General features: G+C 40.3%; 4 protein-coding genes across 5 annotated transcripts in view; 3 read left to right on the top strand and 1 right to left on the bottom strand.

Annotated features, from left to right (window-relative positions):
* The window catches only part of LOC144662044 (uncharacterized), a 7599-nt gene extending 1776 nt beyond the window's left edge, over positions 1–5823 (top strand). The window contains exon 2 of the mRNA XM_078522781.1: positions 311–5823. Within this exon, the coding sequence (XP_078378907.1) occupies positions 311–5340 (5030 nt within the window). The 3' untranslated portion in view covers positions 5341–5823. The remainder of the gene's footprint in view (positions 1–310) is intronic.
* The window catches only part of LOC144642956 (uncharacterized), a 26399-nt gene extending 12417 nt beyond the window's left edge, over positions 1–13982 (top strand). The window contains exon 2 of the mRNA XM_078502081.1: positions 12388–13982. Coding sequence (XP_078358207.1) covers positions 12681–13958 — 1278 coding nt within the window. The 5' untranslated portion in view covers positions 12388–12680 and the 3' untranslated portion in view covers positions 13959–13982. The remainder of the gene's footprint in view (positions 1–12387) is intronic.
* Positions 13983–15487: 1505 nt separating this feature from the next.
* The window catches only part of LOC144662068 (DNA repair protein RAD50-like), a 44244-nt gene continuing 33069 nt past the window's right edge, over positions 15488–26662 (bottom strand). For both annotated transcript variants that reach the window (XM_078522803.1, XM_078522808.1), the window contains exons 33-43: positions 22297–22444; positions 21195–21325; positions 20423–20468; positions 19777–19902; positions 19224–19276; positions 18693–18778; positions 17789–17868; positions 17461–17523; positions 16950–17083; positions 16103–16231; positions 15488–15716 (exon numbers count right to left, since the gene is read on the bottom strand). In XM_078522803.1, coding sequence (XP_078378929.1) covers positions 15650–15716; positions 16103–16231; positions 16950–17083; positions 17461–17523; positions 17789–17868; positions 18693–18778; positions 19224–19276; positions 19777–19902; positions 20423–20468; positions 21195–21325; positions 22297–22444 — 1063 coding nt within the window. In that variant the 3' untranslated portion in view covers positions 15488–15649. The remainder of the gene's footprint in view (positions 15717–16102; positions 16232–16949; positions 17084–17460; positions 17524–17788; positions 17869–18692; positions 18779–19223; positions 19277–19776; positions 19903–20422; positions 20469–21194; positions 21326–22296; positions 22445–26662) is intronic.
* LOC144649575 (uncharacterized) lies at positions 23024–26197 on the top strand. The gene has a single exon (XM_078509090.1). The coding sequence runs from the start codon at positions 24900–24902 to the stop codon at positions 25935–25937; it is 1038 nt and encodes a 345-aa protein (XP_078365216.1). The 5' UTR covers positions 23024–24899; the 3' UTR covers positions 25938–26197.

Raw genomic sequence — 26662 nt, forward strand, 5'->3', positions numbered from 1 at the left:
TTCCATGAATTATTACAAGAAGAAATAGGAAACATTCCGTCCCTGTTTCTATTTAACACTCGTGGAAGTCTAGGAGAGCTTGAAATCGGAGCAGCTTTTGTCTCCCACCATTTCTTATCCTTCTAGGCTACGTGCATTTATATAACCTCAGCAAAACATTGAATATGTTATATTTATTTTTATAGTTTCTGTAGGAGATGATACGCTATACTATGCAAAAGTCTACATAGAGGCGATATTGTAATAGACCGAAGTAAAATATGTTGCATAAGCATCCAACATCCATTGTAACAATATTTTTTTTTGTTAGGATGTCCGTTAGAAAGTGGAAGTGTTCCTTTTAACACTAAGGAATTCAATTTCACAAGGAACCTGAATGCTGCGCGAGAAAGCTTCACGGGACGTCTTTGGCTGTACCATGATTTGGATTCCCTTTTGACAAAAGAAGACATTGTGCGTGGGGTTGTGGTGATTGGTGAGCCAGGAACTGGGAAATCTGCACTAACCGCTCAGCTGATTTGTTCCCGTGCATCTAATCCTTTCATTCACAAGAGAATCATTGGTTATCATTTATGCAAGCATTCGGACAAGGCAACGCAAGATCCCGGTCGATTTGTACGCAATTTAGTCGACTTGATGGCTAGAAGAGTTCCAGAATATGGAATGTTGGTTTCCAACAGTTCGTTTATCCTTGACATTCTTGAACGAAGTTGTTTGCGAGATCCTTACGACTGCTTCGAACAAGCTGTCGTGACTCCATTGCGGCAGCTAAAACATGAACTTCGAGAATATTTTGTTGTTATAGATGCCTTAGATGAATGCTCATCATACGACGGTGGGACTGCAATAGCTCAATTTATAGAAGAAACATTTAGCAGGCTTCCCAAATGGATAAAGCTGGTAATGACGTCGCGTAATGACTCCACCGTATTGAAGCATTTCACCAATATCCCGAAGGTTTTTTTGTCTCCTACAGATGTAAGGAACTTGCAAGATATCGAGATCTTTATTGCAACCAAATTATTCGAGGATGCACCCTTTCTAGATAGGCTGAAAGTTATGTTAGGCTTTAGCAGTGGTGAAGAAATTTCCTATCTGACAAACAAGTTATTGAGTCAAAGTCAAGGAAATTTCTTGTTCGTGAAAGAAATGTTTCATTTCTGGAAAGATGACTGGAACAATCAAATCGACTTTAATCAACTTCCGAAGACAATTGGTGGTATATACGAGAGCTACTTGAGAAGGGTTTATGGATCAAGAGAAAAGTTCAAATCAGCTTTGGCAGTTTTAGAGGTGTTGGTGGCAACCTTTGAACCCATGAGGGTTGATCGCTTGTTCGAAGTTTTAAGAGTTCAGGAAAAGATTGACTATGAATACGACTTTGTCTATGCCTTGAAAGGGCTATCGCATTTCATAAGATATGGGGAAGACAACACCATCACTATTTTTCACCTTTCTTTTACAGAGTGGCTAACCAGCAAAGAAAACCTTGGAAACCCGTACTATGTGAGTCGGAGTCATGGTCACAGGCGCCTAGCTGAGTACTATTTAAGCGTTGTCAAAAAAGCTCAAAATTCGTCCTTGGATATTTACCGTTTAGCGCAACACGTTAGCTTCGAGGAAAGTGACGACAACCACCTTGAGGAATTCGGGAACATCAACGCCTTATACATAAATGCGTCCATTGACAGAGATAACAGGACGCTTCTTCATCTCGCTGCAGCCAATAGCAAGAGAAAAATTCTTCAGATACTAATTCCAGCGTTTGAAAGCATTGACTGTGAAGACAATTATGGGTTTACTCCAGGATTTGTTGCTGCGATGAACGGCCTTACAGAAAACATCGAGTATCTCTTAAGCAAAGGAGCCAACATCGAACATCGAACAAAGCCCCCACCTTCGCCAAGCGTCCTTTTGGATGATGCAGTCGTTTTGGCAGATCCTATTGAACGAGCTAAAACAGCTTTCTGGAACTCTAGTATGTTGCATGCGGCTGCATCAGGAGGTCATATTGATGTAGTTCAAGCCTTACTGAAACGAAATGCTTCGTTTCGTGATGTAAATGGTGTCAACCTCACAGCCATCCAACTGGCAGCACAGAATGGACATTTAAAAGTTGTTCAGTTTTTGCACAAATGTGGAGCACTTGTAGACCACGTGTCTCTTCAACATGCAGCTGCCGGAGGACATACAGATGTTGTGGAGTTTCTTTTAAACACTGGTGTAGTAGATACCTGCATGCGTTGTGATGGGTCATTTTACTGGCTTGAAAACAGGGTCCGATATCAAGCAAAGTCTCATTGTAGCTCCGGTAATGCCGTGGACTACATATTGTCAGACGACAAGTTTAAGATTCTATGCCAAAGTGCACTTCATTTGGCAGTAGCAAAAAACCACACAGAGGTTGCTAAACTATTGTTATCCCGGGAAGATAGGACAGTTCATTGCACTGACTTCACAGGTCGAACTCCACTTCACGAAGCTGTCAGACAGAACCACGTGGTGATGGCAGAGTTGCTTATTCAGGGTGGAGCACGAATTTCTCAGAAGTGCAGACTCTTTCAAAATTTATCCTTTTCTGGAAACCTCACGGTCAAAAAATGTAAAACGAAGTATGACTTCCTTAGCCCAAGAGAAGTAGTAGAATACAATGAAGATCTGTGTCACTGTGGTTCGTCTCCATTTGTACTGTCTGCAAGGTATGGTCACACTGAGGTAGCATCCCTGCTTTTGCGGTATGGTGCAAAGCCTCAAGAAAAGGATTGCCAAGGTGCCACGCCACTTCATATAGCTGCTTGTCATGGGCATTACAGTTTTATTAAGTGGCTTATTTCTCAAAGACCATCTCTTCATATTAACATTAGAAGTAAAAACCAGTCTACACCCTTACATAGTGGTGCTATTTGCAAGATCAACGAGGACATTAAACCCTTGATAGACATGGGAGCTAGCATTTATGACACCGATCAGTACGGAATGACTCCATTACATTACTCTGTCCTAAACGCTTTCGAAAATGTTGCAAATGTGATGTTTCGTACCACGACATTTGACGAACCTTACGGTCCTTCATTTATTACAATATGGAGTTTAGAGGGTGATGTTACGGTAGCAACTGACTCTCGTATCCTTAGTAGGACTGTGCCATTAAACTTTCAGTGTCTTAAGCTGTTAGAAATTATCAAGTCAGCAGATGATTCCTACATAAATAAAATGGACAAAAATGGAAGAACAGCTCTACACCTTGCAGCGCAAAACGGGGAAGAGTGGTGTGTCATATATCTACTACGAAAAGGAGCAAGAACAGATTTAACCGACAATGGTGGTAAAACCCCACTAGATGTTGCCACTGACTTCGCACCTGAGGTGCTCCATCCTCGGTTCCGTGGGGAAGACAACTGCAACATGGCCAATTTTGATCTGGTTCTGGCATTAAACCAAAGGTATCATAATGCGATAGCTGAAATTCTCCTGTCAAGGGAGGCCTTCTTGACTCAGACGTGTGACGAGAGACAGACTTATCTCTTGCATCGTGCTTTTGAGAAAGAACAACCAGTGATTGCTTATCGTATACTTTCAAAGGGTGGTAGTCTCAGCTGCAAGGATGCACAAGGACGAACACCTCTGTTAGTGTACTTACAGAATGGTGGCAAATGGCTTGACGTTGTCTTAAAGCGATTTCACGTAACCATTCATATCGAATGTGGGAAGCCTTTCAACAAGTCTGAGTTCCATTTGCTGGCATATAGAAAGCCGACGGTGGCGTCGGATAACCTTTTAGAGGACTACACCTGTGATATGTGTAATTGTTTTTCAGATGATGGCCCTCTTTTAAAAGCTATTAAGGCTCATCCCTTAGGATTCCGGGTGATCGACGAGTGTCGTGACGCAGAAGGCTACACTGCGTTACATCGAGCTGCTCAAGGAGGTAACCTATTTATTATTAAGAGGTTTCTCTCCTGGGGTGCTGATCCAACTGTTCTGACTACACAGGGGCACAGTCCACTGACTCTTGCTATCATGTGTGCTGGTTTTAGCCTGTTTCCATCGTATAAATCAAGGAACATTGCAGAAAAAACCGCAGATCTGTTGCTTCGAGCTACAAGACGGATTTCTAATTTTAATATCGGATGCAACACCGATAAGCTTACCATATATCACTTATCAGCTTACAGAGGTCTGGAAGGCTTTATCAAAACACTGCTAAAAGATACTACTCTTCCTGGCATCGATGTGAACTGTTCAAATCAACATGGTATAACACCTTTGTACCTTGCAAAATTATATGTTGGAACAGAAGAACCTTTCAAAGGTAAAAACGACCAATGGCAGGAAATTGTTGACTTGATTGAGAGACAAGGGGGCGTCCTTACCTATCCTACTCGTGAGGCAGAACTTAATGTGATCTATAAACATATCTTCGGTAGTCACCCCGAACCGTTCACATTAGACGAATTTGAAGCCGACATGGAAAAGTTTTACAAAAATGAGTTTAGTGTATGCAGAGAGGATGACTTAAATCATTACGAGACCGGTACTATGATAAACCCTTACGACGAAGCAGTCCAAACTGAACTGACGGAGATAATTAGGTCCAATAGTGTAACAAAACAAGACTTTGAACTGGTTCCTCGTGATCGAGATATGATGAAGCAAACACTAGATATTCTTTTGCTGAGACAGCAAGCCCTTCGGGATCTATCCCAACTGTTTGAAGATGTTTTAGCAGGATTCGAGAGAACTAAAGTGGAGACTAAACGGAGAAATGCCATCATTAATAATACAACCACCCTTTCCATTCAATTGCCAAAATTCACTTGGCCAAAACTAATGCAGCAATTGTTACAACTCAAGAAAAGGTCACAAAAGAACGAACAACGTCTTCATAGGTTGCGATTTAAACATCACTCATCACTTGCGATTATGCATCACAAGAACAGATACCTGAAACAAATTTTGCACAAGTACAGTGGGGTTTATGGAGAGAGAACAAAATTCGTTAAACTTTTAGAACAATTCGAAGAAAGTGAATTGTGCATGGATGAGCTCTTTCAAGCCAGACTGATAACCATGAAGTTTCATAATTATGTACACAGATCTAGAGTTGATGACTTCGCAAGTTTTCGGCGAGTTTCCCTTTTAGAAGCTGAATTTTTATCCAAACGAATGCCAAGAGAATGGACAGAGCCGACAGAGGACGGGTGGAATCAAGCTGTAAAGTTTCTTTACCAACAGGCCACTCAGAAAGATTTGGCTTTTGATTACCTGAAAGATCTCAGTTTGGGATACGATAAAGAAACTCGCATTCCACTGAGCGTGGACGCTTTATGTGGACTTTGACTGGAATATGCGAAGGATACTAAATGATTATCTAGCCGTACGCGAATACCTTAAAATGGTAGGAAAGCACAAAAAACTTAAAGAAGCTAAGCTTGCGATCGCTACACTTGCTCCCGTTATCAGGATCATTTGCAGAAGAACGAAGAAAATTGACACAAGTCAAAAAAATCTACTGAACTTTAACATATCAAAAAATGAATACCAAGAGTCAATCTTGATTTCGAGAAAATTAGGCTTCTTTGAAAACAAAAGAAAACAATAATCGTTGTTATGGTAACCTTTGTGACTAAGTGACCGGTAAAAAAATTAAACTTTGGTCATATTTGATCATTATGGTGTATTTTGGCAAAAATCGAACATTGGCTTCCTAGATCATTTTCATTTTTAAAACGACCACCCTAGGGCTAAAAAAAAATACATCGAGCCTCCATAAAGAGTACAGATTTTTAATTCATAAACTACGTAGAATCTATATTCATTAAAACAATTTAGTTTTGTGTTTTCGTCTGTGTTGTTGGGAGCGTGCATTTTATCCGGGAAGGGGGAGACGGGTGGGGGAAGGGGTATTGCACGAATTTTACGCCACGCGCAAACTAAGGGTAGGATAGTAAGTTTGGTAAATATAACTTTTCGTTGGAATGTGTTAATTCACGTTACGTTATGGCTTTGCAAACCTTTTTTTGACAGGAAAAGATTTTGTTGTCTTCAACTCAAATTCTTTTACCCCGTGCCTTTTTCAAAACCCGGAAATGTATCTTCCTCTGTTGCATTTCGTCAAGCAAACAATTGTGATGCTTAAGCTGATAAATTGCAAATTAGAAGTAGCAGTAATTCTAAGCCTGCACGACTGAATGTGTATATGTATACACAGCGAACTTGACGATTTACTTCTTGCTCAGTTATCGTAATAAGAAATAAAGGTGTGCTAAGGACATAGCTTTTGAAAGGTCAAATCGAGCCGCTTACATAATGTGCATTTCTGCCCCAACTTGCAAAGAAAGGAAAACAAAAGCGCCAAGGAAAGAAAATGGCGATGAAGCTTGTTTCTGTCTGCGAGACTGAAAGATTTGTCTTAGAAAACCGCTCTCCAGTCGGGAATTCTTACATAGCTTAGTGTCCTTAGTTGACGCTCTAAACTTTCCGTTTACTACCGTGAAAACTTTATTAAGGCACCCACTTCCCGCTGTAGCTTCAATATTGCCACCTCTTATCGGCTCTACAGTCAACTCTCTCTAAGACGGACACCTTCGGGACCGGCCGCAACTGTCCGTCTTAGAGAGGTGTCCGTCTTGTAGAGAGTCGAGGAAACATGACATCAGTAATTTTGAGATAATAAAGTTAATTCTATGCACAATGAATGCACGTCTGTTTTGTGTCTGTTTAAAGTCCCTTTCTTTAACAAAACCTACAAACTGAGACAACAATACTATCAGAGAATTGACTCGTTTGTTCATTACAATCGATAATTCACTGCTTCACGTAAGCAAAGAAGCTTCATTGTTTTTGGTTAGTAAGCTTGGTATACGCGTATTCTTAGGGGGCTGACTAACTTTGCATTAGCGATATGAAGTTTGGAAGTAATTTCACTAATAAAACGTGATAAAAAACACTTCTTAAGTGTCCGTTGATGATTTCAAAGTGTCCGTTGTCCGTCTTAGAGAGGTGTCCGTCTTATAGGGAGTTTGGTTACAGTAAAATGACTGAAAAACGGCAGGGACCATCACCAGGTGTCCGTCTTATGGAGGTGTCCGTCTTGTAGAGGTGTCCGTTAAGAGAGAGTTAACTGTATAACAGACCCAGACTTTCAGGAACTTCTCCTGATTAAGCTTTTCAACCCTGTCTCCCTGAGAATTAAAAAATGCTGTTTTCGCGCACAATGCAGGCTAGGTAAAGACATGCCGTGCAAAAAGCCTCATTTAACTGAACGTCCATCACACGGCTGCAGGGCATTACACAGTTTTTCCGCCTTCGATAGGCATCATTGTAAGTTCACCTGATTCAGTGTTCGGGGGAACAAACGCAGATTGATTTTCCTTAACCCGCGAAATATACACTTCACAATTTTAGACACTAATTCCATTTTTTTTTTGTTTAGTTTTGACTAGTTGACACTAATTGTGAGATGTTGTTTCACGGGTTAAATAACTCAATTCTGACATGAAGTATGAAAGAATTCATATTTGAACTGCCGATAGATGTAAAATGAAGAAATGATCCTCGCAGTGAACTAGCAAATAAAGAAATTGCAAAAAAAATCCAGGGCTTCAACGGGATTTGAACCCGTGACCTCCACGATACCGGTGCGATGCTATGAAGGCACACATTGAAGGCACACATTGGGACCTCGCTCCCAATGTGGCAAGCGTGGATGGGGTGTTTCTTGCAAAGGACGGGGCAATGCCTAGCGGAATAGAATGGAATATTTACTTTTTGAACTAGCAGAAAAATTAAGTTTATACGGTAGAAAAACAAAACAATATTTTAAATAATTACTGGAGAATTATCACATCCTCTCGAACTCTTCCTGGGTTTTGTTGAAGGACCTTTTTACTGTATACCGCGCTTGTGCTTACTTGACCTTACTTGACCGTCCGTTCTATGGTAGTCTCGATGTCGGTTTTGATGCCGGCGGTTTAATGTGGCTACTTGTAAAGATGCACCAGACGGCAAGAATAAGCAACAAAGTTTTTACTGACATTTTATTGACAATTTATCTGAAGCGTGACGCGTACGTAAGTTGAGTGCTGCACGGATGATAATTAAAATGAAAACGAGATATCGTTGTTTGATATGCATGCATGAGTTGTAAATGTCAACACTCAAGTTTCCAAGGTAGAATCTCGATCGATAGACACTAGTAGAAATACCTTGAACTCCTATATTGCTACTCTTTAACTACAAAATTGTAAAAAAAAATAGTTTTGGTGCATCATTTCCTTGTGTCAAAAAGTCGAAGATTTATTGATTTAGTATAATTTGATCTGATGATGTAATGGTTTAGTTGCAAAGGATGATGGTAAAGGGGGTTTTTCCCGAGCAAATATTGTCTGATGTCGCTTTACGGTTTTTACCATATAGCAAAACTTACAAAAAGATGAGGTATTTTCGTAATGAAAGCTTATGGGACAAAGTGAAAAGAATCGACTTGTGTAGTTAGATTATTCAGGTGGGTCAATCACGCGCGCAGATATCTTCAGCATGGAATATCAAAATTTTACATGTGAATTATTTATATTCATGTACAACGTATCCATGCATAAATAACAAGTTAGTGACTTGTTGTTTTGTTCAGGATGTTTAATGAGAAAGATTTCAGAAGCAAGTTTTAGTGATATATCACACTTGTATGAGCTTGCGCAGATTTTTTAACTGTGTTGCGTTGGTGGGAAAATGGAGAGAGTTTTTATATTTCGGGCTGTTTTCACCCAAGAAAGAGATCGATTACTCGTTTGAGATGGTCGATAACGCCACGAGACGAGTTACCTATCTTCGACGAATAACCCGCCTTATTGTGAAAACAGGACCATTTTAGACAGGTAACTCGTCTGAATTTATTCTTCTTCTTCGTCGCTTTTGACGAATAAGATAAAGTAAAAAAAAATGCGTATAAAATTACGGCTTTCTTGTCAGTTTTCACATAGACGACTACCGGTAAGTCATTTGCAAGGGATAACTGGAGCTATTCATAGCCCTTTCGAAACGTCGCCAGGTTTTATTTTTGATCAGTGGGTATCGAGAGGGATAAATGTTGAAATACCGCAAATGAAACGATATCGAAAGGAAACGCTCCCTTGTCGTTGAACCATAATCAATATTGCCTGAATATGCTTTAATAAATTGAAACGCAGATCAACATTGACAATATTGCTTCTGCAATACGATATTGCAGTTACACACAAAATTTTGAAAAGGTCAGAATCACTTGCTGCTACACCTTCCTCTCCCCCCCCCCCCCCACACACACTCTTTGCAGTAGTCTGATACCTAAGTGAGGGAAGTCAACTATACAACTGATTGAAAAATCGAAAGGGGGTCACCAACTAAGAGCGTGAAAAAAGCAAAAAAAAGGCGAACGAACGTCCGATACCTGGGACGCTCAAGGAAGCCAGTAATGCGCAGCTGGTTGGCCGCTTGGCGCACCTGTTTGCCAATGCGCGAGAAAATTCTCGTGTTTAGAAACGTTTCGGTTTCGGAAAGCAGCGACGTTTCCATTTAAGAAAAAAAGTGCCAAAATCATATGAATAATGAAAAAATTTTATAATTTTTTTTCCGGCGACTTGATAAACTCGCGTACATTTCTAAAGCACGCTCTATTATAATACCTGCCGTCGTCAAACTGTAACCGAAATTTTCCTTCTCGGGTACAAGTTGACGAACAAGCAAGACAAATCGGGCCGCGTAATAGAACACACGAGACGGACTGTTGACCTCTCCTTCTTTCCTTCAACGAGTTTTCCCCGACTTTTCGACTTTCCATCACCAGCACTAACTTCCTCTTTGTCTCCGAGGTTGTGTCCACCACCGCCATCGCAACGGTGTTTTCCCCTTATTTAAAATCCTTGGCTATTTTCGGGTTTTATTACTCCTTTGGTGTTTTTCTATGTTAGAATACTATTATCCTGAGGTTAACTTCAATTTTGAAAGTAATCAGAAAAATGACTTTAAACATCGTGACATTGCTTCTTTAATTGATCTGTCTTGTAGGTCAAGCAACCTCTTTTACTTAATTGCCACGTTTAATGAAATTTCCAATGGCTTCGCACTTAACTAAAACAGACTGGCAGTCTAAAATCCTGAAGAAAGAGTACCAGAACTGGCTGGCTGTGGGCCACGCTCTCTCAATTATGTGCGATGGGCTTAGGCCTTACATCGAGAGGGAGATGAAGGCGTTCCATCAAGCTTTGCTGGCAAATCTTGCCTCTGTACCCCCTTGTACTTGCCCCAGGCCTCCAAAACACACTTGTGCCTGGGCTGCAAAAATTGCTAGATGGCACAGTGGAGGAAAGCCAAATTCTCCAAGGTGGCATTAAAGTGACTCTAGCAAATGGACTGATCCTATCCAAGGTTACTGGGGGGTGGCCAAACTTTTCATGTCCGATTTGGGGCCTAGTAAGGCTACAGTCCTGGGCGCAAGTAATACTGACTGCACGGGGTTGACTAACCTCTTGTTTTGGTGCGTGTATTTTCGTATTCAAGGGCACCTTGTTGACGCAGTACGGGAGACGCGTAACACAAAATGGGGGCACGCTGCAAGACAGGAACTCACCGATGGAGAAAAGGCTGATGCCTTAACAACCATACAGAAACTTCTTCAAGACCCAGAGCTAGTTGCTGACAATGACGCCATATCTGCTCTAGCAGAAATAAACAAGATGGAAAAAGATTTCGACGCACAAAGCGTCGAGAGAAAACTACAAGCAGATTTTCAAATTGCAGTTGGTAGTAAACTGAGGGCCATAGAGGATGACATAAAAACCTCAAAAAAGGACTTTAACAGTGCAAGTAGCAAGGCGCAGAAGAAACTTAAAGGTTTGGAAACTCATCAGAAGAAGTCCTTGAAGCTTTTGGAAAGCACTGTCATCAAAAAAAAAGCGGGCAGGGAAAACAGTTCATGTATAAGCAAGAAGTTAGTTAGCTTAGAAACTCAGCAAAGGAAGGTATTGGAAGTTCTGAAAAAGAGTTCATGTACAAGCAAGACTTCGTCGTTTCCATGGTGGACATTGACGAGATTCAAAACGTGTTGCATTCAAAGCATAAGCAGTTTAAACATAAGATACCTTTCCGTTTGGATAGTTGCACTGATTTTAATGGGAGTTTTTGGATATTTGAACCACAATTCATTCGAGGATGGTAAGTATACAGATACGTCCTCTGTATTTTTTATTATTTCATGAATACGTTTTACACATAGGCTTTATTTTCATTCAATTAAATATATCAGGTTCTTCATGGATCAGGTTGTCAAGCATTTTTGTGCAAATTGTTTGGAAATAGTCGAATTCCTGATTGTCTTTAAATGCACCGCCCTAACTGTCACTTGCATTGACCTTGCCAATCGGAAGAAAATGGTCGGGGAACGAGATAGATGCAAATCTTGCCATACAACATTTCTTCGTAACATAGACATCAATGGATTCAAAATTGCAATCGTTCCATTACCGTTATTTTTATTATGATTGACAAGGACATGGTGCTGCAAATGCGCAAAGGGCCTTTTAGATAACAGTTAACTGACTTATTAATGCTAATTTTAAGTTAAAACTTATCACACCAAGCTGGTCACTTAAGTTTGGTCTGGGTGCTAGAGTACCTTATGTTTGGGTGACGTTGATGAATAACAAAAGTTATTATAAACGACACAATGGCACTTGTCCATGTTTTCTGTCCCGTTGCTATAAGAGTGCATGTTGCCAAATTGCCCTTACGCATAAACAGCCAGTGTCCATGACAACTTGTTAACTGATCACGAACGGAATTTTTTTTCCAAACATCGACAAGAAAGGCAAAGCATTTACAGACTAATGAAACCTACTTCCTCCATACTATTTTGGTATATTATTTCTCAGGATGCCCGCTAGAAGACAAGCCTGTCCCGTTTAATACGAAGGAATATAATTTTACAAACATCCTGGAATCCTCCAGAGCAGGCTTCACAGGTCGTGAGTGGCTCTTCCATGACGTACTGAAGTCAGTCACACTAAAAACGCAAGGCGACTCTCCGGTACGTGGTGTTCTGGTTGTCGGTGAGCCAGGGACTGGGAAATCAGCATTGACAGCCCAACTAATTTGTTCTCGCTCATCGAATGTATTCATTCACAGCAAAATCATTGGCTATCATTTGTGCCGATTTTCCGACAAAGCAACTCAAGATCCTGGAAGATTTGTTCGCAATTTGGTCGATTTAATAGCCAGAAGGATTCCAGAATATGGACTACTGGTCTCTAGCAGTTCGTCAATCCTGGAAATTCTCCATCGACGTTGCCTTCGAGATCCCTATGAATGCTTCGAGCAAGCTGTAGTTGCTCCACTGCAACAGTTAACATGTAGTTCATGCTTATCAAGATCATTTTATTGTTGTAGATGCCCTAGATGAATGCTCTTCTGATCCTGGTGAAGGCGGAACCACCATTCTCCGATTTATAAAGGACACATTTAAGAGACTTCCAAAGTGGATCAAGCTGATAGCAACGTCACGTAACGACTCTGCGGTTTTAAGACATTTAAGCGCTACACCAAGAGTACATTTGTCTTCTACCGATGTAAGAAACGTCCAGGATATTGAGATCTTTGTAACAACTAAACTAATCCAAGATGCTCCCTTACTTGAAAGGCTACAAGTTATGTTGGGCTCTAGGAACGGTAAAGAAATTTCCCATCTGATAAACTTGTTGTTAAATCAAAGTGAAGGAAATTTTCTGTTGGTAAAAGAAATCGTCCATTTCTGGACCGAACACTTGCACGATGGTGCCGACTTCAACAATCTACCGAAGACAATCGGTGACACCTACGAGAGTTACTTCAGGCGAGAATTTGGATCAAGAGAGAAATTCAAATCTGCTTTGTCCGTGCTAGAGGTTTTGGTGGCCGCCTTTGAACCTATGCATATTGACCGTGTGTTTGAAGTCATAAAAATTCGAAAAACATCGGATTATGACTATGAATATGACTTTGTCTACACCTTGCAGCGTTTATTACATTTCATTAGATATGGGGCAGATAACACCATCGCCCTTTTTCACCTTTCGTTTATTAGGTGGCTCACCAGCAGCGAAAGCCTTGGAAATCCATTCTATGTAAGTCAGAGCCATGGCCACAGACGGCTGGTGGAATACTACTTTCGTGTTGTTAAAAAAGCTCCAAATTCATCAATGGCCATTTACCGTTTAGCACAGCACCTAAGTTTTCTGGACGTTCACGGTGAAGACCTTCATTACCTCAAAGAGTTCAGAAACATCAAAACCTCGTGCGTTAATGCCACCATTGACAAGGACAATCGAACTCTTCTTCATCTTGCTGCCATCGACAATAACAAAATGCTTCTTCAAATCGTTACTGAGGCGTTTGAAAACATTGACTGTGAAGACAACTATGGGATTACACCGGGATTTGTTGCTGCGATGAATGGTTTTTCACAAAACGTTGAGTTCCTCATAAGCAAAGGAGCCAATAAAGAACACCGAACAAAGCCACCACAATCACCATCCTTTCTTTCGCTGCAATCTGGTAAACAATCCAAACTGATAGCTTTCTCGAATTCTACCATGTTGCATGCAGCCGCCGTGGGTGGCCACGTTAATGTTATACGTAGGTTACTGAAGAAAAATGCCTCGTTTGTGGATCCAAACGGTGTCAACCTAACTGTGATTCAACTAGCAGCACTAAATGGACACCTGAACGTTGTTCAGCTTTTGTACAAAAGTGGAGCTCGTGTAGATCACACATTACTTGAACTTGCAGATGCCCGAGGTCATGCAAACGTCGTGAAGTTTGTCGAAAAGACTGGAGTGAGACCTACAAGTAGTATGCGAAGTGCCATATTCCTAGCTGATCCTCGTTGCAGGTCTGGTGATGCCAGCAAAAGCACGTCATCACGCAAGAGGCTTCAATCCTTCAACTGATACTCTGTGAAGTTGCACTTTATATGGGGGGCGTAGTAATTGTAGTAATTTCATCGGGCATTGTAGCGTATTTTGCGGGTTGAAATAACCAAACATGTCTAGACATAATGTTTTTATGTCGTGGCATGTTCATTTGATAACCCGTTGGGAGGTTTCGCATCAGGTACAAAGTTAAACCAATAAGATTTTAGGGCGGAGTTTGCTATGTAAAAGCGAGAACAATCACTTAATTCGTCCTTCTATTCCTCGCCATTCAAGTGTCGAGAGCTCAAAAAAATATTTCCCTCCTACCCTATTCAAGAAAAGCTCGCGTCAAAGGTCTTTTATCCTAGAAACTTGCATCGATATAAATATATTTAGCCTCCTGTCCTGATCCAATCAGAAACAAGAAAATATCGTAGCCAGCCAATCAGAACTGCGGAAACGTTCAACTATTCGCGCCGTTTTCTTGCTGGCTGAGCACTTCAAGCGCCGTTTGTCTCGAGGTACTGCCACCTAGGCGAACAGTTTATTAAGGTGAGTACATCGCTAGCCCAAAATCGTTTGGGACTCGTAATGTCCATGTTATAAGGGCAAAATACTTGAGTATGGGATATGAATATCACAGTTGAAAGTATAGATTGCGAATACAGCCGCCTCTAATTCGCGTTTCGCTCTTCGTTGCGGGACGCGAATGAGAGGCGGCTGTATTCGCAGGCTATTGAAAGTAAGGGTTGAATTGAACTCAATCAATTCACCTTAAATATATACATTTGTAAAGTGTTGAACTGGTCCAATATTGGGCATGTTTAATCTAATAGGATTGAAGAGGCAAAAACTTCTTTGGCAAAATAGATTACCCTCCTTAAAGGAGCTATGTCACTGATGGAGCACCTTGAAACACCGGCCATTTTTTCCGGTTTATCGTGCGTAATCGACTTTAATCTTTCTTTGCTGTAACTATCCTTGTTTATTTTCGGTCTATCATTTTTTTCCAACCTCGAAAACCATTATTTTGCATTTTCCTTCAAGTTGAAAATCATATTGTACATAAAAAACCCTTATCATATTATGAAATAGTTTGTTCAAACTGAACACCAACGACCACACCAAACAAGCCAGACTACTGCATTAAACCAAAGGCAATGGGCTGCTGCATGGATGATGCGTTCTGTGGTTGTCATTGTAAAGTTGTAATATTTAATATAAGTATCGCTGGATTGTCAAATAAAGTAAATTACTACTTCTTGAGAAGTCGAACGCGGTAACTGAGATACGCTCTAGGATTGTTGTGTTTGTTATTGTTGTTTTTTCGCACGGACAGTTGACACGAAGGGGCAATCACCACGTTACATTAAAACTGATCAGAATTGATTATTAGATTACTTTTGTTCCCGCCTTCACGCGGAGAGAAAAGAGATGTTGTCCCCATGGCTTGTCACCTCATGTTTACTGACATAAATGCCTTTACAACGACAGTCGTTAATAGCGGGAAAAGGGGGACCGTAAAGAGCGGGATTAACCAGTAAAGATCTTTGTACACTGTTTCTTTCAAGACTTGTTTATTTTTTCAATTATTTATTTTTTTTCAAAACATTAACTTTTTAACAGCAACAGGTATAAACGTTTTCTCTTTGTGCAAGGTCTGATATCCTCTTAGGCGAAGAGCTGTCTCATAAGTGCCAACAGTAATTTAAGAAAGGAACTGGAAGTCATTCCAGGAGCGATTCTTCTCGGTGCAATGCAGCTACACTCTGTTTTACTATCTTTGAAAACCCACTGCAAAAAAGAGGCAAATTTCAGGTGTTAGTTTCGCTATTGCTTCATTTGCGTACATAACTGAGATAGGCCTTCATGTATCTTCTCACTTTAATGTGTTAGTTGTTTTCACCCGAAGTTCAAATATTTTAGGGAAGTTTTATCAATAGGACTAACCTCTTAACTCCCTCTTTCGAATTTATGTACATTGTTTGTATATATGACTTTGAATAAAAATGGATGTATACGATTTTTCATATAGTCCCTTCAATATCTTAATTGAGTTAAATCGGGAAGCGAGTCGGGCAATTTCTGCTTCTAAAGGACAAGGGGGAAACAAAAACAGGGAACAAAGGAATGTCAACATATTGATAGATAGCTATCATAGAATGGACATAATATATCACCTTTCGTCCTTGTAAATCCTGAAGTAATAGTCTACAAAGTCGCTTCGGCCAAGGTTTTCCACAAACTCTTCGTCATGAGTGATGACTACCAGTTGGAAGTTCCTCTGGAGTTGTCTCGTTCTAATAACTCTGAAAAAAAGATTCACGAGTACATGTAACAGATAAGTGAATTGCACAGACCTAGCACTCATTTACACAGCACATATCGTTTTAAAGTGCATGTTATCGCAAAAGATAGGTTAAAAGGAGACGCAAAAATGTACAGGACACGTGTTAAGAGTCCGCAATAGTCTGGGTACAGGCTTGTATTCCGTCAGTGGTTTCGTCGGTGTTTTTGGCGCTCTTGCCATCTTACTGGACGATGCAGAAATAGGCCGTTTTCGAGTTACCCTTTGCCTCTGTTTCAAAACGCGTCTAAGTGCGAAACCATTCAAATGAAAATGAGTTTGATTTGCATGAAAATGGACCTGTAGGTGAAACTTATTTTCATATGAATGGTTTCGCACGTAGACTCACTTTGAAACAGAGGCAAAGGGTAACTCGGAAATGGCCTATTAACGCTAGAACAAGACTAATTATACACAAGTGGGTATAATGGATGCCAAAGAGCATACATTAAAACAAATGAAGATGAAAATGAGAATTATACTAGGGCCGCCAAGCGGCCTAAATTAATAATTCGAATTATATAAAAAGACGAAGGAAAAATATTCACCACCAGAAGAGACAACTGTTTTTCGAAGCACTCGTTATATCTTAATAACCCTGATGACGATAAATAACAGTGGGTTTACACAAACAAACAAGCAAGCAATACAAACAACTAAACAAACAAATCATAACTTACGAAGCTAACTGGTTAGCCAGACTCTCGATGTTGTCTTCATCCAAATTTGTGGTCGGTTCGTCAAGAGTTAATATACCGCAGTTAAGACAGAATGTTTCTGCAAGAGCTAATCTGATAATCAACGACGCTAGAACCTGTATGAAAGAAAAAAGAGAAAAAAAGACAACCAACGAATAAACGATTTCATCTATTTTTTCAGGGAATGAAGCGTTTTGATTATATTGTGAGAAGTAACTTAGACCGGAGAGCGGGGTCATAGGCAGACTAATTCCTGAGCAACAAAGTATATACTTATGGTGCCATTCTGAGGCGCAGTTTTCGAGGTTCTTATTTGTTTGTATTTTTTTTTGGAGGCCGGGAGAGGGAGAAGTGATTGTTTAAACAAACTCCTGACAAAAAAATGTTTTGGTGATTCAAATCACTTATTCGAGCCCCGACGCTTTGCATTTTAAAGGGTGCAGTTTAATTGTCATTGCTTATAGCATATTGACAACCTCTCAAGCAAACACACCTTCTGTCCAGCGCTACAGCGTCCTCTCATGTCCAGGACCGTGTCACCCTTTACCATGACCACCTAGAGAGAACAGAATATAAAGGTGAGTGCATTACGAAGAGACTTGTAGGGCCCACTTGCGTTTCTCCGATATGTGAAAAAAAAAAACAACGGTAAACCTTTTTTTACAGTCGAATCTCACTAACAGTCAACGCTCAGGAATTATTTGGGTTCAACGCTCATGGGTTTATTAAAACCCCCCGACATTGGGGGAGGAAAAGAAAGGGCCATCTCAGACATTAGTTACAAAAAGGACGACAAGAACAATTCAAGAGAGACTACTAACCCTGTAGTTATACGTTCGTCGTGCTTTTATCGCTCCGCTTCCATCATCCTCATCTGAACGAATTTCAATGGTGTCGATATCTACAGAAACAGATCACAAACGATCGACAATCACAAATTACCGTGACAGTAAAAGTCCCCCTTTATAGCTTAGAATTTTTCTATCAGCACCCTTCTCGCCCCCTTTAATCCCCACTCCCGTCATGATGTTATAGTCTAAATTTAGACTAGTTTCTTAACATGCAAACTATTATTTAGATGTAACTAGATATTTACGACTTCCCCGTTCATATCTTCAACATCAAATCTACCATGCGCTAGCTGATTTTTGATTTGAAATTCGCCCGCCCGTACAACTCTCCACCAACCTCGTTCCCAGGGCTTTTCCCTTGTTCCAAATTACCAAGGGAAAAAACCCTGGGAATGAGGTTGACACTCCGCCCAACTCTCTCATAAAGCCTAAAAATGAATTTAATAGCTTCAAGGAAGGGAACGTTGACCAGTCAGTTCTTTTAATTTTCAGCTAACTAAAAAACACAACTTGAGGAATTAAATTCTAAAAGTGAATTTTCCAGATGTTTTTTAGTGACACCCAAGAAGAAAGTGGATTTAAAATCGACTGTGAAACAAGACTAGGCACTGATACCGTTAAGCCCGGGCCAAACGAGGATGAGAGTGATGAGAGTTCAAACTCTCGTTCTCGTTTGGCATGGAGCTCTCATGCGCTCTCATCGACTTTGAACGTGCTCAAATTTTCACGAGAGCGATGAGAGTTTGACGGACTCTCGTTCTCGTTTGGCCCGAGTTGATGATAGTCGATGACAGTTGACAAAAACTCTCATGAGAGTCAACTCTCATTAACTCTCATCCTCGTTTGGCCCGGGCTTTAGAATGTACGATCTTACCATTGCCTTTGTACGTATTGATCCAATACTCTTTAATGATTTTATTGATCTCCGCCATCTTCATAGCATGAAATCGCATAATGGCCCTGAAATAAACCAGTGACAGATACATTAGTGTTGGGATAAAAAATGGGAGATGATAGGTGGAACTAATGGACTATACACGCTCCGCAGCTGAAAACTCGGCTTGTACGATCAACTGTGTTGTACTCATTCGTGAAATGTAGATAAATAAAGCTGATTTATTTAGTTATGGCCACTGTAAGTACAATTACGGTTTAAAAATTCTTTACGTCTTGCCGCAATAAATTGAGCAAGATTTTGAAACCTAGGTTATAATGATAATGAAGGATACAAAATTGAAACAAATCGAAGTAGGGATGCCTTAATAAAATAGAATACAAAAACAGAGTATAGCTATTTAGAATACGGAAGAAAATAATTGCGGTGGTGAGTTTTGACCCAACACCTCCGAAGAGACTGGTGCCTAAACCAGCACCTAGGTCCACCCGGCCACTTGTCAACCCATACCTGTCAAGAGCCTTGTAGTACTTCTCAAGATCTGAATTTGCCATTTCAGTTGTCTACAAAAACAACAGTAGGTTTCAAGACTTGTAATTAATAAAAGGAAACACTTACAGCATAAGCAAACTTGCTTGTTGTAGACACTCTTACAAATTAACCTGTTTTCGTGACCACGCTATTTTTCAGTGACGGATCCAAGGCGATTAAAAGTGATGATGATGATGATGATATGGGTGCTTATATAGCGCACGTTTACAAAGCTCGTGATCAATGCGCTTCACAATTCGAATCTATGGGATGAGTGTCACGGGAGGGGTGTGGGGGGGAAAGTGAGGATGTGCCACTCACTTCAAAAAAGAAAATGGCCTCGAATAAAGGTGGGTCTTTTCTTGCTCAAACAAGGGGGGATAAGCAAGGCTCCCTGACTTTTCTTCCCACGGCCGTTTCCGTCTAATTAGATCTGCTCTTATTTTTGGTAACGGCCAACATGTCAGGGATATTTTGATATCATTAATAGTATATTTTGACCTATAACCATACATTTCCTTGTTTAACTTGCCTTCAAGGCGATGACTTTTTGCCTGTGTTTCTCATCAGCTTCTCTGTACAACGAACTTTGTAATTCCCTCTTGCATCGCCTCACGTCCTCTTCGTATCCTGCCAGTCTCCCTTGGTGGTGCGCTTTCTAAAGCCAACGCGTAAACATCCGCATGTGAGTGGATATTCGCAAAGCACTTGTGAGGCCGTACACAACCAACGGTCTGTCTGTCTGTCTCTCTGCCTGTCTGTCTGCCCCTGTCTGTCTGTCTGTCTGTCTGTCTGTCTGTCTGTCTGTCTGCCTGCCTGCCTGTCTGTCTGTCTGTCTGTCTGTCTGTCTGTCTGTCTTTCTGTCTGTCTGTCTGTTGGTTTTTGCTTGGTATATTGGTTAAGTAAGATTAATTCAACCACAGACACCATTCCAATCTCATAATTATCCGCTGATCAGAAAACGTCTAAATTTACATGGAAAGCACTCTTGCAGTAGTTTTATTAAAAATTGAAACAATTTAGCTCATTCACAATTTAGCTCATTCACATTAGCACATAAGTTTTCTCTATTTTCTTAGTCAGAGAAGATCCACAGTTTTATATAACTGAACGGGTTTACGACTGAACAAGCGTCTGCCACTGAAACAAAGAGAGCAAAAACGACATTTACAACCTACCTCTTTCCTTAATTCGTCAGATTGCTGTTGCAATTCCTGTCTCTCACTGAAATAAAAACAAAAGCACTTACGAGAAATTGTCCAGTTAGCCACACTATGATTGAAGCTCAATCAATTCTAATAATTATTTAAACGCATCATACGTTTAGAACTTGTGACCGAAAGAGACTTTATCTAATGGGAAAACTAAAATTTCCTTAAGTCTTTTTTCGAACAAGGTTGCTCACCACCTTTGCTTGATCGCCGAGCCCTGGTCAGCGATCCTAGACTTTATTGGGAACGCTCGCCACAACGATTAATTTCCCATCTTCCCTTTCAAAGACACTGACAATTCACAAACAAACTGAATCGATAGAGATTATTGCGAAAAAATATGAAGGTACATCATTTCAAACCGATCTGTATTAAGGGATAGGTCGCGAGAACAACTTGAACAAGCATGAATCTCTGAGACCTAAAGGCCAAAAAAGACTTTAAAGTCTTCAACAGGTATTACAGCCCCCATCATCTAGACTCAACAAAGAATTTGTCCCCGCTTCTTCAATACAACCTCATCTACGCCGACTTTAGTTAAATGTACCACAGATGAATCCCGATAACTTGAACCTTCGTGAGAAATCGAAAAAGGTTCGAGTTATTGAGGGGGTTCGAGTTATCGAGATTCAACTGCAAATTCATTTGCAAAAGAAAACGTCGTCGATCAGTCGCAGATACTTCAATGTGTTGTTCTCAGAAATTAAGAACAAGCAAGCAAGCCTATCAATTCTCTCACCTGACAAGGTCCTGGTGCTCGCCAAACTTGCTCAGTTCCCTTTTAACATCTGCTATCTTTTTGTCAATATTCTGGATTTCTTCTTGAGTACTCTTCAGCTGAATATTGTCTTCAAGTTCACGAGCGCGTATCTATCAAGATCAGCAACGGAATTCCCCTTACTGTTTATCGTATATTCTCTATATTCTCCCCTTTGGAGAATTTAACATTTGCATAACCTAAGAAAATAGAGAGGTTGAGCATGACGTTTATCAATTTTCCTCAATCTCTACCATTTAATAAGACTATGTCACAGATTTTACCAGTTGCGAACGGCAAAAATTCAACTTCTGCCGTCTGCCGTTCGTACGCGGAAATGAGCAGTTCTTTGCTTGTTGTGAATGTGGGATTTTTCCCCTATTTTCATAAGGGATTCTTTTGGAATTCGACAAAAAAAGGTAACAGAATGAAAGGCAAGCTCGCGTTTGCCGTATAACGTCAAGCTTAATCTCTCTAATGGCTCGCAATACGTATAACAATTTTCCTTAATCTCTTACTATTTAAGGTTACCTTATTAGTGTTCTGCGACGCAAAAGCTAAAAAGGTAAAGCAAACGCAAACGCTCGTGTGTTCACGTATAAACCAGGAAAAGGCAAACTCAAGAATACTTGTGTCATGCCCCTACGGCTAAATTTAAACAGGACGTCGTCTCGACCGCCATCTTGAAGAAGGCCTTGATCGCGTTTTAGTTGACGTGTGAACATCGCTTGCACTTGAGCATGCGTCGTACGTGTGAAACAGTCTTTACCGTGGCATGACTTCATTCCACCCCTTACCTGGCGAGCCCAGTTGACTATCGCTCACAGAAAACTGACAAAGGGCGAGATGTGTAACTTTTTAAGCGGGCATTTAGTGGGCATTAAAAAGGATAGCATTCCCTGCAGATTCGCGGATTGGCAGTATAAAGAAAATAACTGATAAAATAGAATAAATAAATAAAGAAAACGGAGAAAAAACTTTTAACTGTTATTAAGTTCGAACCTTAAAACAGGAAAACAACCGTTTGAAGATACGACTCTTACTAAAGACTACTGAAATCGGCAACAAAAATAAAAGGACAAACCTGCTGCTTGGAGATGTCGTTCTTCAATTTATCAATTTCATTAGACACAGCGTCTTTCTCTTTCTTCAGTTTCTCTGCTCTACCTTCAAGTTCTTTCAAACGAGCCTCGTTGTCTTGTAAAGCTGTGTTCCCTCCCTGATTCACATACCTTAAAAAAAAAAAAAAAGAGTTTAAAATTTCCTTCAACAGTCTGCCCCTCCAATAAAGAAACTGCGTGAAAACTTTGCGCCAGCATACACCACGCTGGGATCGTTGGGGTAATTAACGCGAGCTAAGATTGGTCGACGGGTCCCTTTGGAAACCATTGACCAATCATAGTTCATGCTAGATAAACAAACGATCCTGCAAATCCCAATGACAAGTGGTTATTTTCAGCCTCAATATTACATTTCTTGGAAAACGTTCTCTTCCCAAACTGCTTAAACTACGCACAGCTCGTTGTAAACTGCGTTTATTTCCTTCTTTCCTTGTGCCAGTTAAATTGATATTCTGAGCTAGCAGACACACCAATGGACAGCTTATTTAGCCATGAACATAGAGGCGTATGCAGTTAAAAAATTTCAACGAAGTTATATCCTTGGCTAGGCTCACAAACAACACTTTTAGACGATCATCTCTGTTGTTAACCGTAGATATCCTACTTTTTCTAGAAAAGAAAAATAAATGACTTTGACTGAAATTAAAGCTTGGGTAAATTTTGCCGGCAGAATTTCGAGCATAATTCACTTTTTTCGACAGCGGGCACTCTGCCGGCAGAATTCCGCATTTTCGAGCAGAATTTGCTGGGCAAATTTAGAAAAAAAAAGTATCTAAAATCTTAGAAAATACATATAAAAAAAATCAAAACTACAAGGAATCGACAATTCCTTGTGCTTCGCATCTCACATTGCATAGCATAAGCATAACGCGCTCACGACTGCGCTTACAGAACATACAGTAAGACCCCGGTAACTCGAACTCTGAAGGGAAACGAAAAGCAGTTCGAGTTAGCGGGGTTTCGAGTTATCGAGGTCGATTGAATATTTAATATGCCAAGTTAATAATTGATAGTTTACTGGTTTTCATCTCTGCAATCTTTAGTACAGTGCAATTGAACTTATCTCGTCAGAAACTCTAACACGACTACACATTCTTATGATAAGAGTGGAAAATGGCTGTCAAATACGTGATCTGTTCGTTCCTCTAATCAATGGGCAACCGTGGCGAGTTGCAAGAACCGGAATTCGAGTTATCGGGGAAAATTTGACCCAAATTTGAATCAAAGGAAACGAAATTTAGTTCGAGTTAGCGGGGTTTTCGAATTATCCGAGTTCGAGTTAACCGAGTAAAAATGACTGAAAAGTGGGGTCAAATCCAAGGGAAATGGAAGTTTGTTCGAGTTAGCGGGGTTGTTCGAGTTATCCGAGTTCGAGTTATCGGGGTTCTACTGTATATAATCTCAGCGGAATTTAAAACATTGAAGTGTTCACATCGTCCTACAAAAAAATATTTTCAATTTGGCGGACAGCTGAACCGAGTAGAATGTCGTTGCGGGAGCAGAACTTTGAACAGACAACGCTAATTTTTTTGAGCGTTGCCAGCAGGCATAAAACGCTAATTTACGAGCAGAATTGAGCTAAACCTACTGGGAATGAGTGTCAAGTTGCATGCCATCAATTTAGAAAAAATTGCCAACACGGCAAAAAGGCGAATTTGGGGTACGGTTAGTTCAAAACTGGCCGTAAAAATTCGAATTATATTATTCTGTCCGCAAAATGCAGTTCTGTCTGTATCCTTCATATATGTCAACGTTACAAAAATACTTTCAGTTTTAATTTCAATGGTGTGAAAGAGCCCCTTTAATTTAACGCGAACCAATTTAAAAACCTGACAATAAACGCCATCTGCTCCATCTGTACTAACATTACTGTCAATCTACTTTAGAAAGCTTTACTCAATCTTTGTTAATATTACTTTCGCACTCCTCCAAGGCGAACAACTTTAAAAGCCACTTATACAACAGTAGTAAAAGACGTTTGAAAGCTCGGGTCACCATTTCATTTGCCGTGTGTAAAACACGATTATTTTAACGACACGCCGTTTAAGCTTCGCGTGAGCCTTGGAAGTGCGGGGGGCTGGTAACCAGGGAACCGCTACTTTCAATGAAAAAATTTCCTACAATCACTGTCAAGATTAACAAACGAGCCATTTACATTAAACGCAACAATCACGCATACACAATTCAACGTATTAAAAGTTACTGACAAAAAAGCAAACAGCAAGAGCTTATCTATATAAAATGCGCTTGAAAAAGGCCTTTCGTTATTAATTCGTATTGAAACGCGCCAGTTTAAACGAAAGATATCTCATTAATATTTATAATAGCTTAAGGCTCCTTTTATCTATTATCTAAAGTTAAAACAGGCTATTGTTGACACAAGGAAAAAATTTATGTCTCTCGGGCCTATACAAGACAAGAAAGACAAATAAAACGCAATTACGCCCCAAAACAATGGTGATGCAACATCTGCATGTAAAAACGATTTAACATAAGAGAAAACAGTTTGGTTTGTACAGATTGTTGAGCAGTCGAGAAAGTGTTATCAAACAGAAAACGCTGAAATATGCAACAGAACGAGAGTTCGACGTTACATTCGCTTACAATGCATCCATCCATTAGATCCACTCCGTCCACGTTACGAAAATTGCTCGATCACTGGGCTTGGGAGTTCTACGCATACACGTTCGCTATTTTGTTCGGTATTTTCGCCCTGAGCTGTTTCGTTATCATCGTTCGCCAATGCACGCAGCCTTCTAGGAGTCGAAACGTTCACGGTCGCTTCACAACGGTCCAGCTTTTCGTTGCAGCAACTCTGCAAGTAGTTGCACTCCTTTGGGCCCCGATTTCACTACACGAAGCATCAATGGAAATATACGCCATAGCGCTGCTCATAGACTGTTGCTCCATGGCTTTGATTCTGTCTGCGTTCAGCATCTTGCTTCTCATATTACTAGAAACGACCAAGACGACACTGGCCCCTCCGCGGCTACAGAACATTTGGGTGTTGCTCGCTATTACAGCTCTTCTGACGTCGGTTATGCTTACATTTAACCTCCTTGTTCTGTATACAGACAGAGAGTTTTGGTCCTTTGTGTCATATGTGGCCGTCTTTATCTGGGGTGCACTGATTTGTGTGGGCTACGTTGTGGCGGGACACAGAATGTGGAAGAACCTGAGGTCCTCGCGACAGATCGGAAAATCTTCAGGGGAACGAAGACTGAAAAATATCACGAAGCTAGTCTTCCTAGCGCCCTGCATCAATGCAGCGACTTTAATTCTGCACGTCTGTTTAGCTGCTAGCGATTACGGTATCTTTGCACATTTAAAAATTACTGCAAAGACAATTTGGAGCAGGTATGCAATCATGTTTTTGTTAGAGTGCTGCAAGTTTGCGATTGTGGTTTTGATCTTTGGAATTGTCATTCGAACGAAGTCTGGGAAAAGTTCTGTGGATGATGCTCCCACAGTGCAGCTAGGGACATTCACGGACGAAAAACCACTGAAAGAAAACTGCGAGGATGAAATGCTGAGTAGTAAAATGCAAAATTCAGTAAAATTAACAGAAAATGGCAATGTTGTAACAGCGACCGCTGAAATATAATCCTAAGGCTTCCACGCAAAACACAAGCGAGAACGTAGCGCTATTCATGCCTAATTTTTTAGCCATCACAAAACAATACTTATTATATTCTAGTTCACTGCCCCGCTTTACCGAATAGAAACATTTATCATGTGATAAGCCAAGCAGCCACTTTTGGGGTGTGTCAACACGAGCCGTGCACGACACTCTTTATTATGACTTTTCAATCAAAGTTACTTGATAATAAATCAGTATACAAGCAAAATAACGAAAAATAAAAAGCTTACAAAAATCTGAGCACCAGCTGGTATAATATTAAGACAATAACATGACAAGCCAACCCTTACAAACGCTTATCGACATTAGTAATTGAGTATTTTTTTGGAGAAGAGGCGATCGTATGAACCAAATGAATGTAAATGAAGACAATACAATATGTAAACCAACGCCCCGATAATGAAGCATTGTGATAGCATGTCACGTAACACCCCAGAACAAAAGTGACGTAGCCCACGATAAATTCACAACCTAAAGTTCGTAGGTAAGCAGGGAATCAATAAACAAAACGTAAAAAGTAAAAGATTGTTTAAGAGTCGTTTAGAACGCTTTGTTACAAGTTGGTAACATGTTTATATTTTTACCTAAATCGCAAGCTATCTACTATTTAAATATGAGAATGTTTAGATTCCATTCAAATCAACTCTGACTACACAGTCTTTATGCATTGAAAACCTTACAGTGACTAC

This window comes from Oculina patagonica, chromosome 1 (assembly GCF_052425735.1).
Source record: "Oculina patagonica isolate OP01 chromosome 1, crgOcupat, whole genome shotgun sequence".
Taxonomy (NCBI): Eukaryota; Metazoa; Cnidaria; class Anthozoa; order Scleractinia; family Oculinidae; genus Oculina; species Oculina patagonica.

Excerpts from the sequence above, each read along its gene's own strand:
- LOC144649575 (XM_078509090.1), top strand. The coding sequence starts at position 24,900 with ATGCAACAGAACGAGAGTTCGACGTTACATTCGCTTACAATGCATCCA.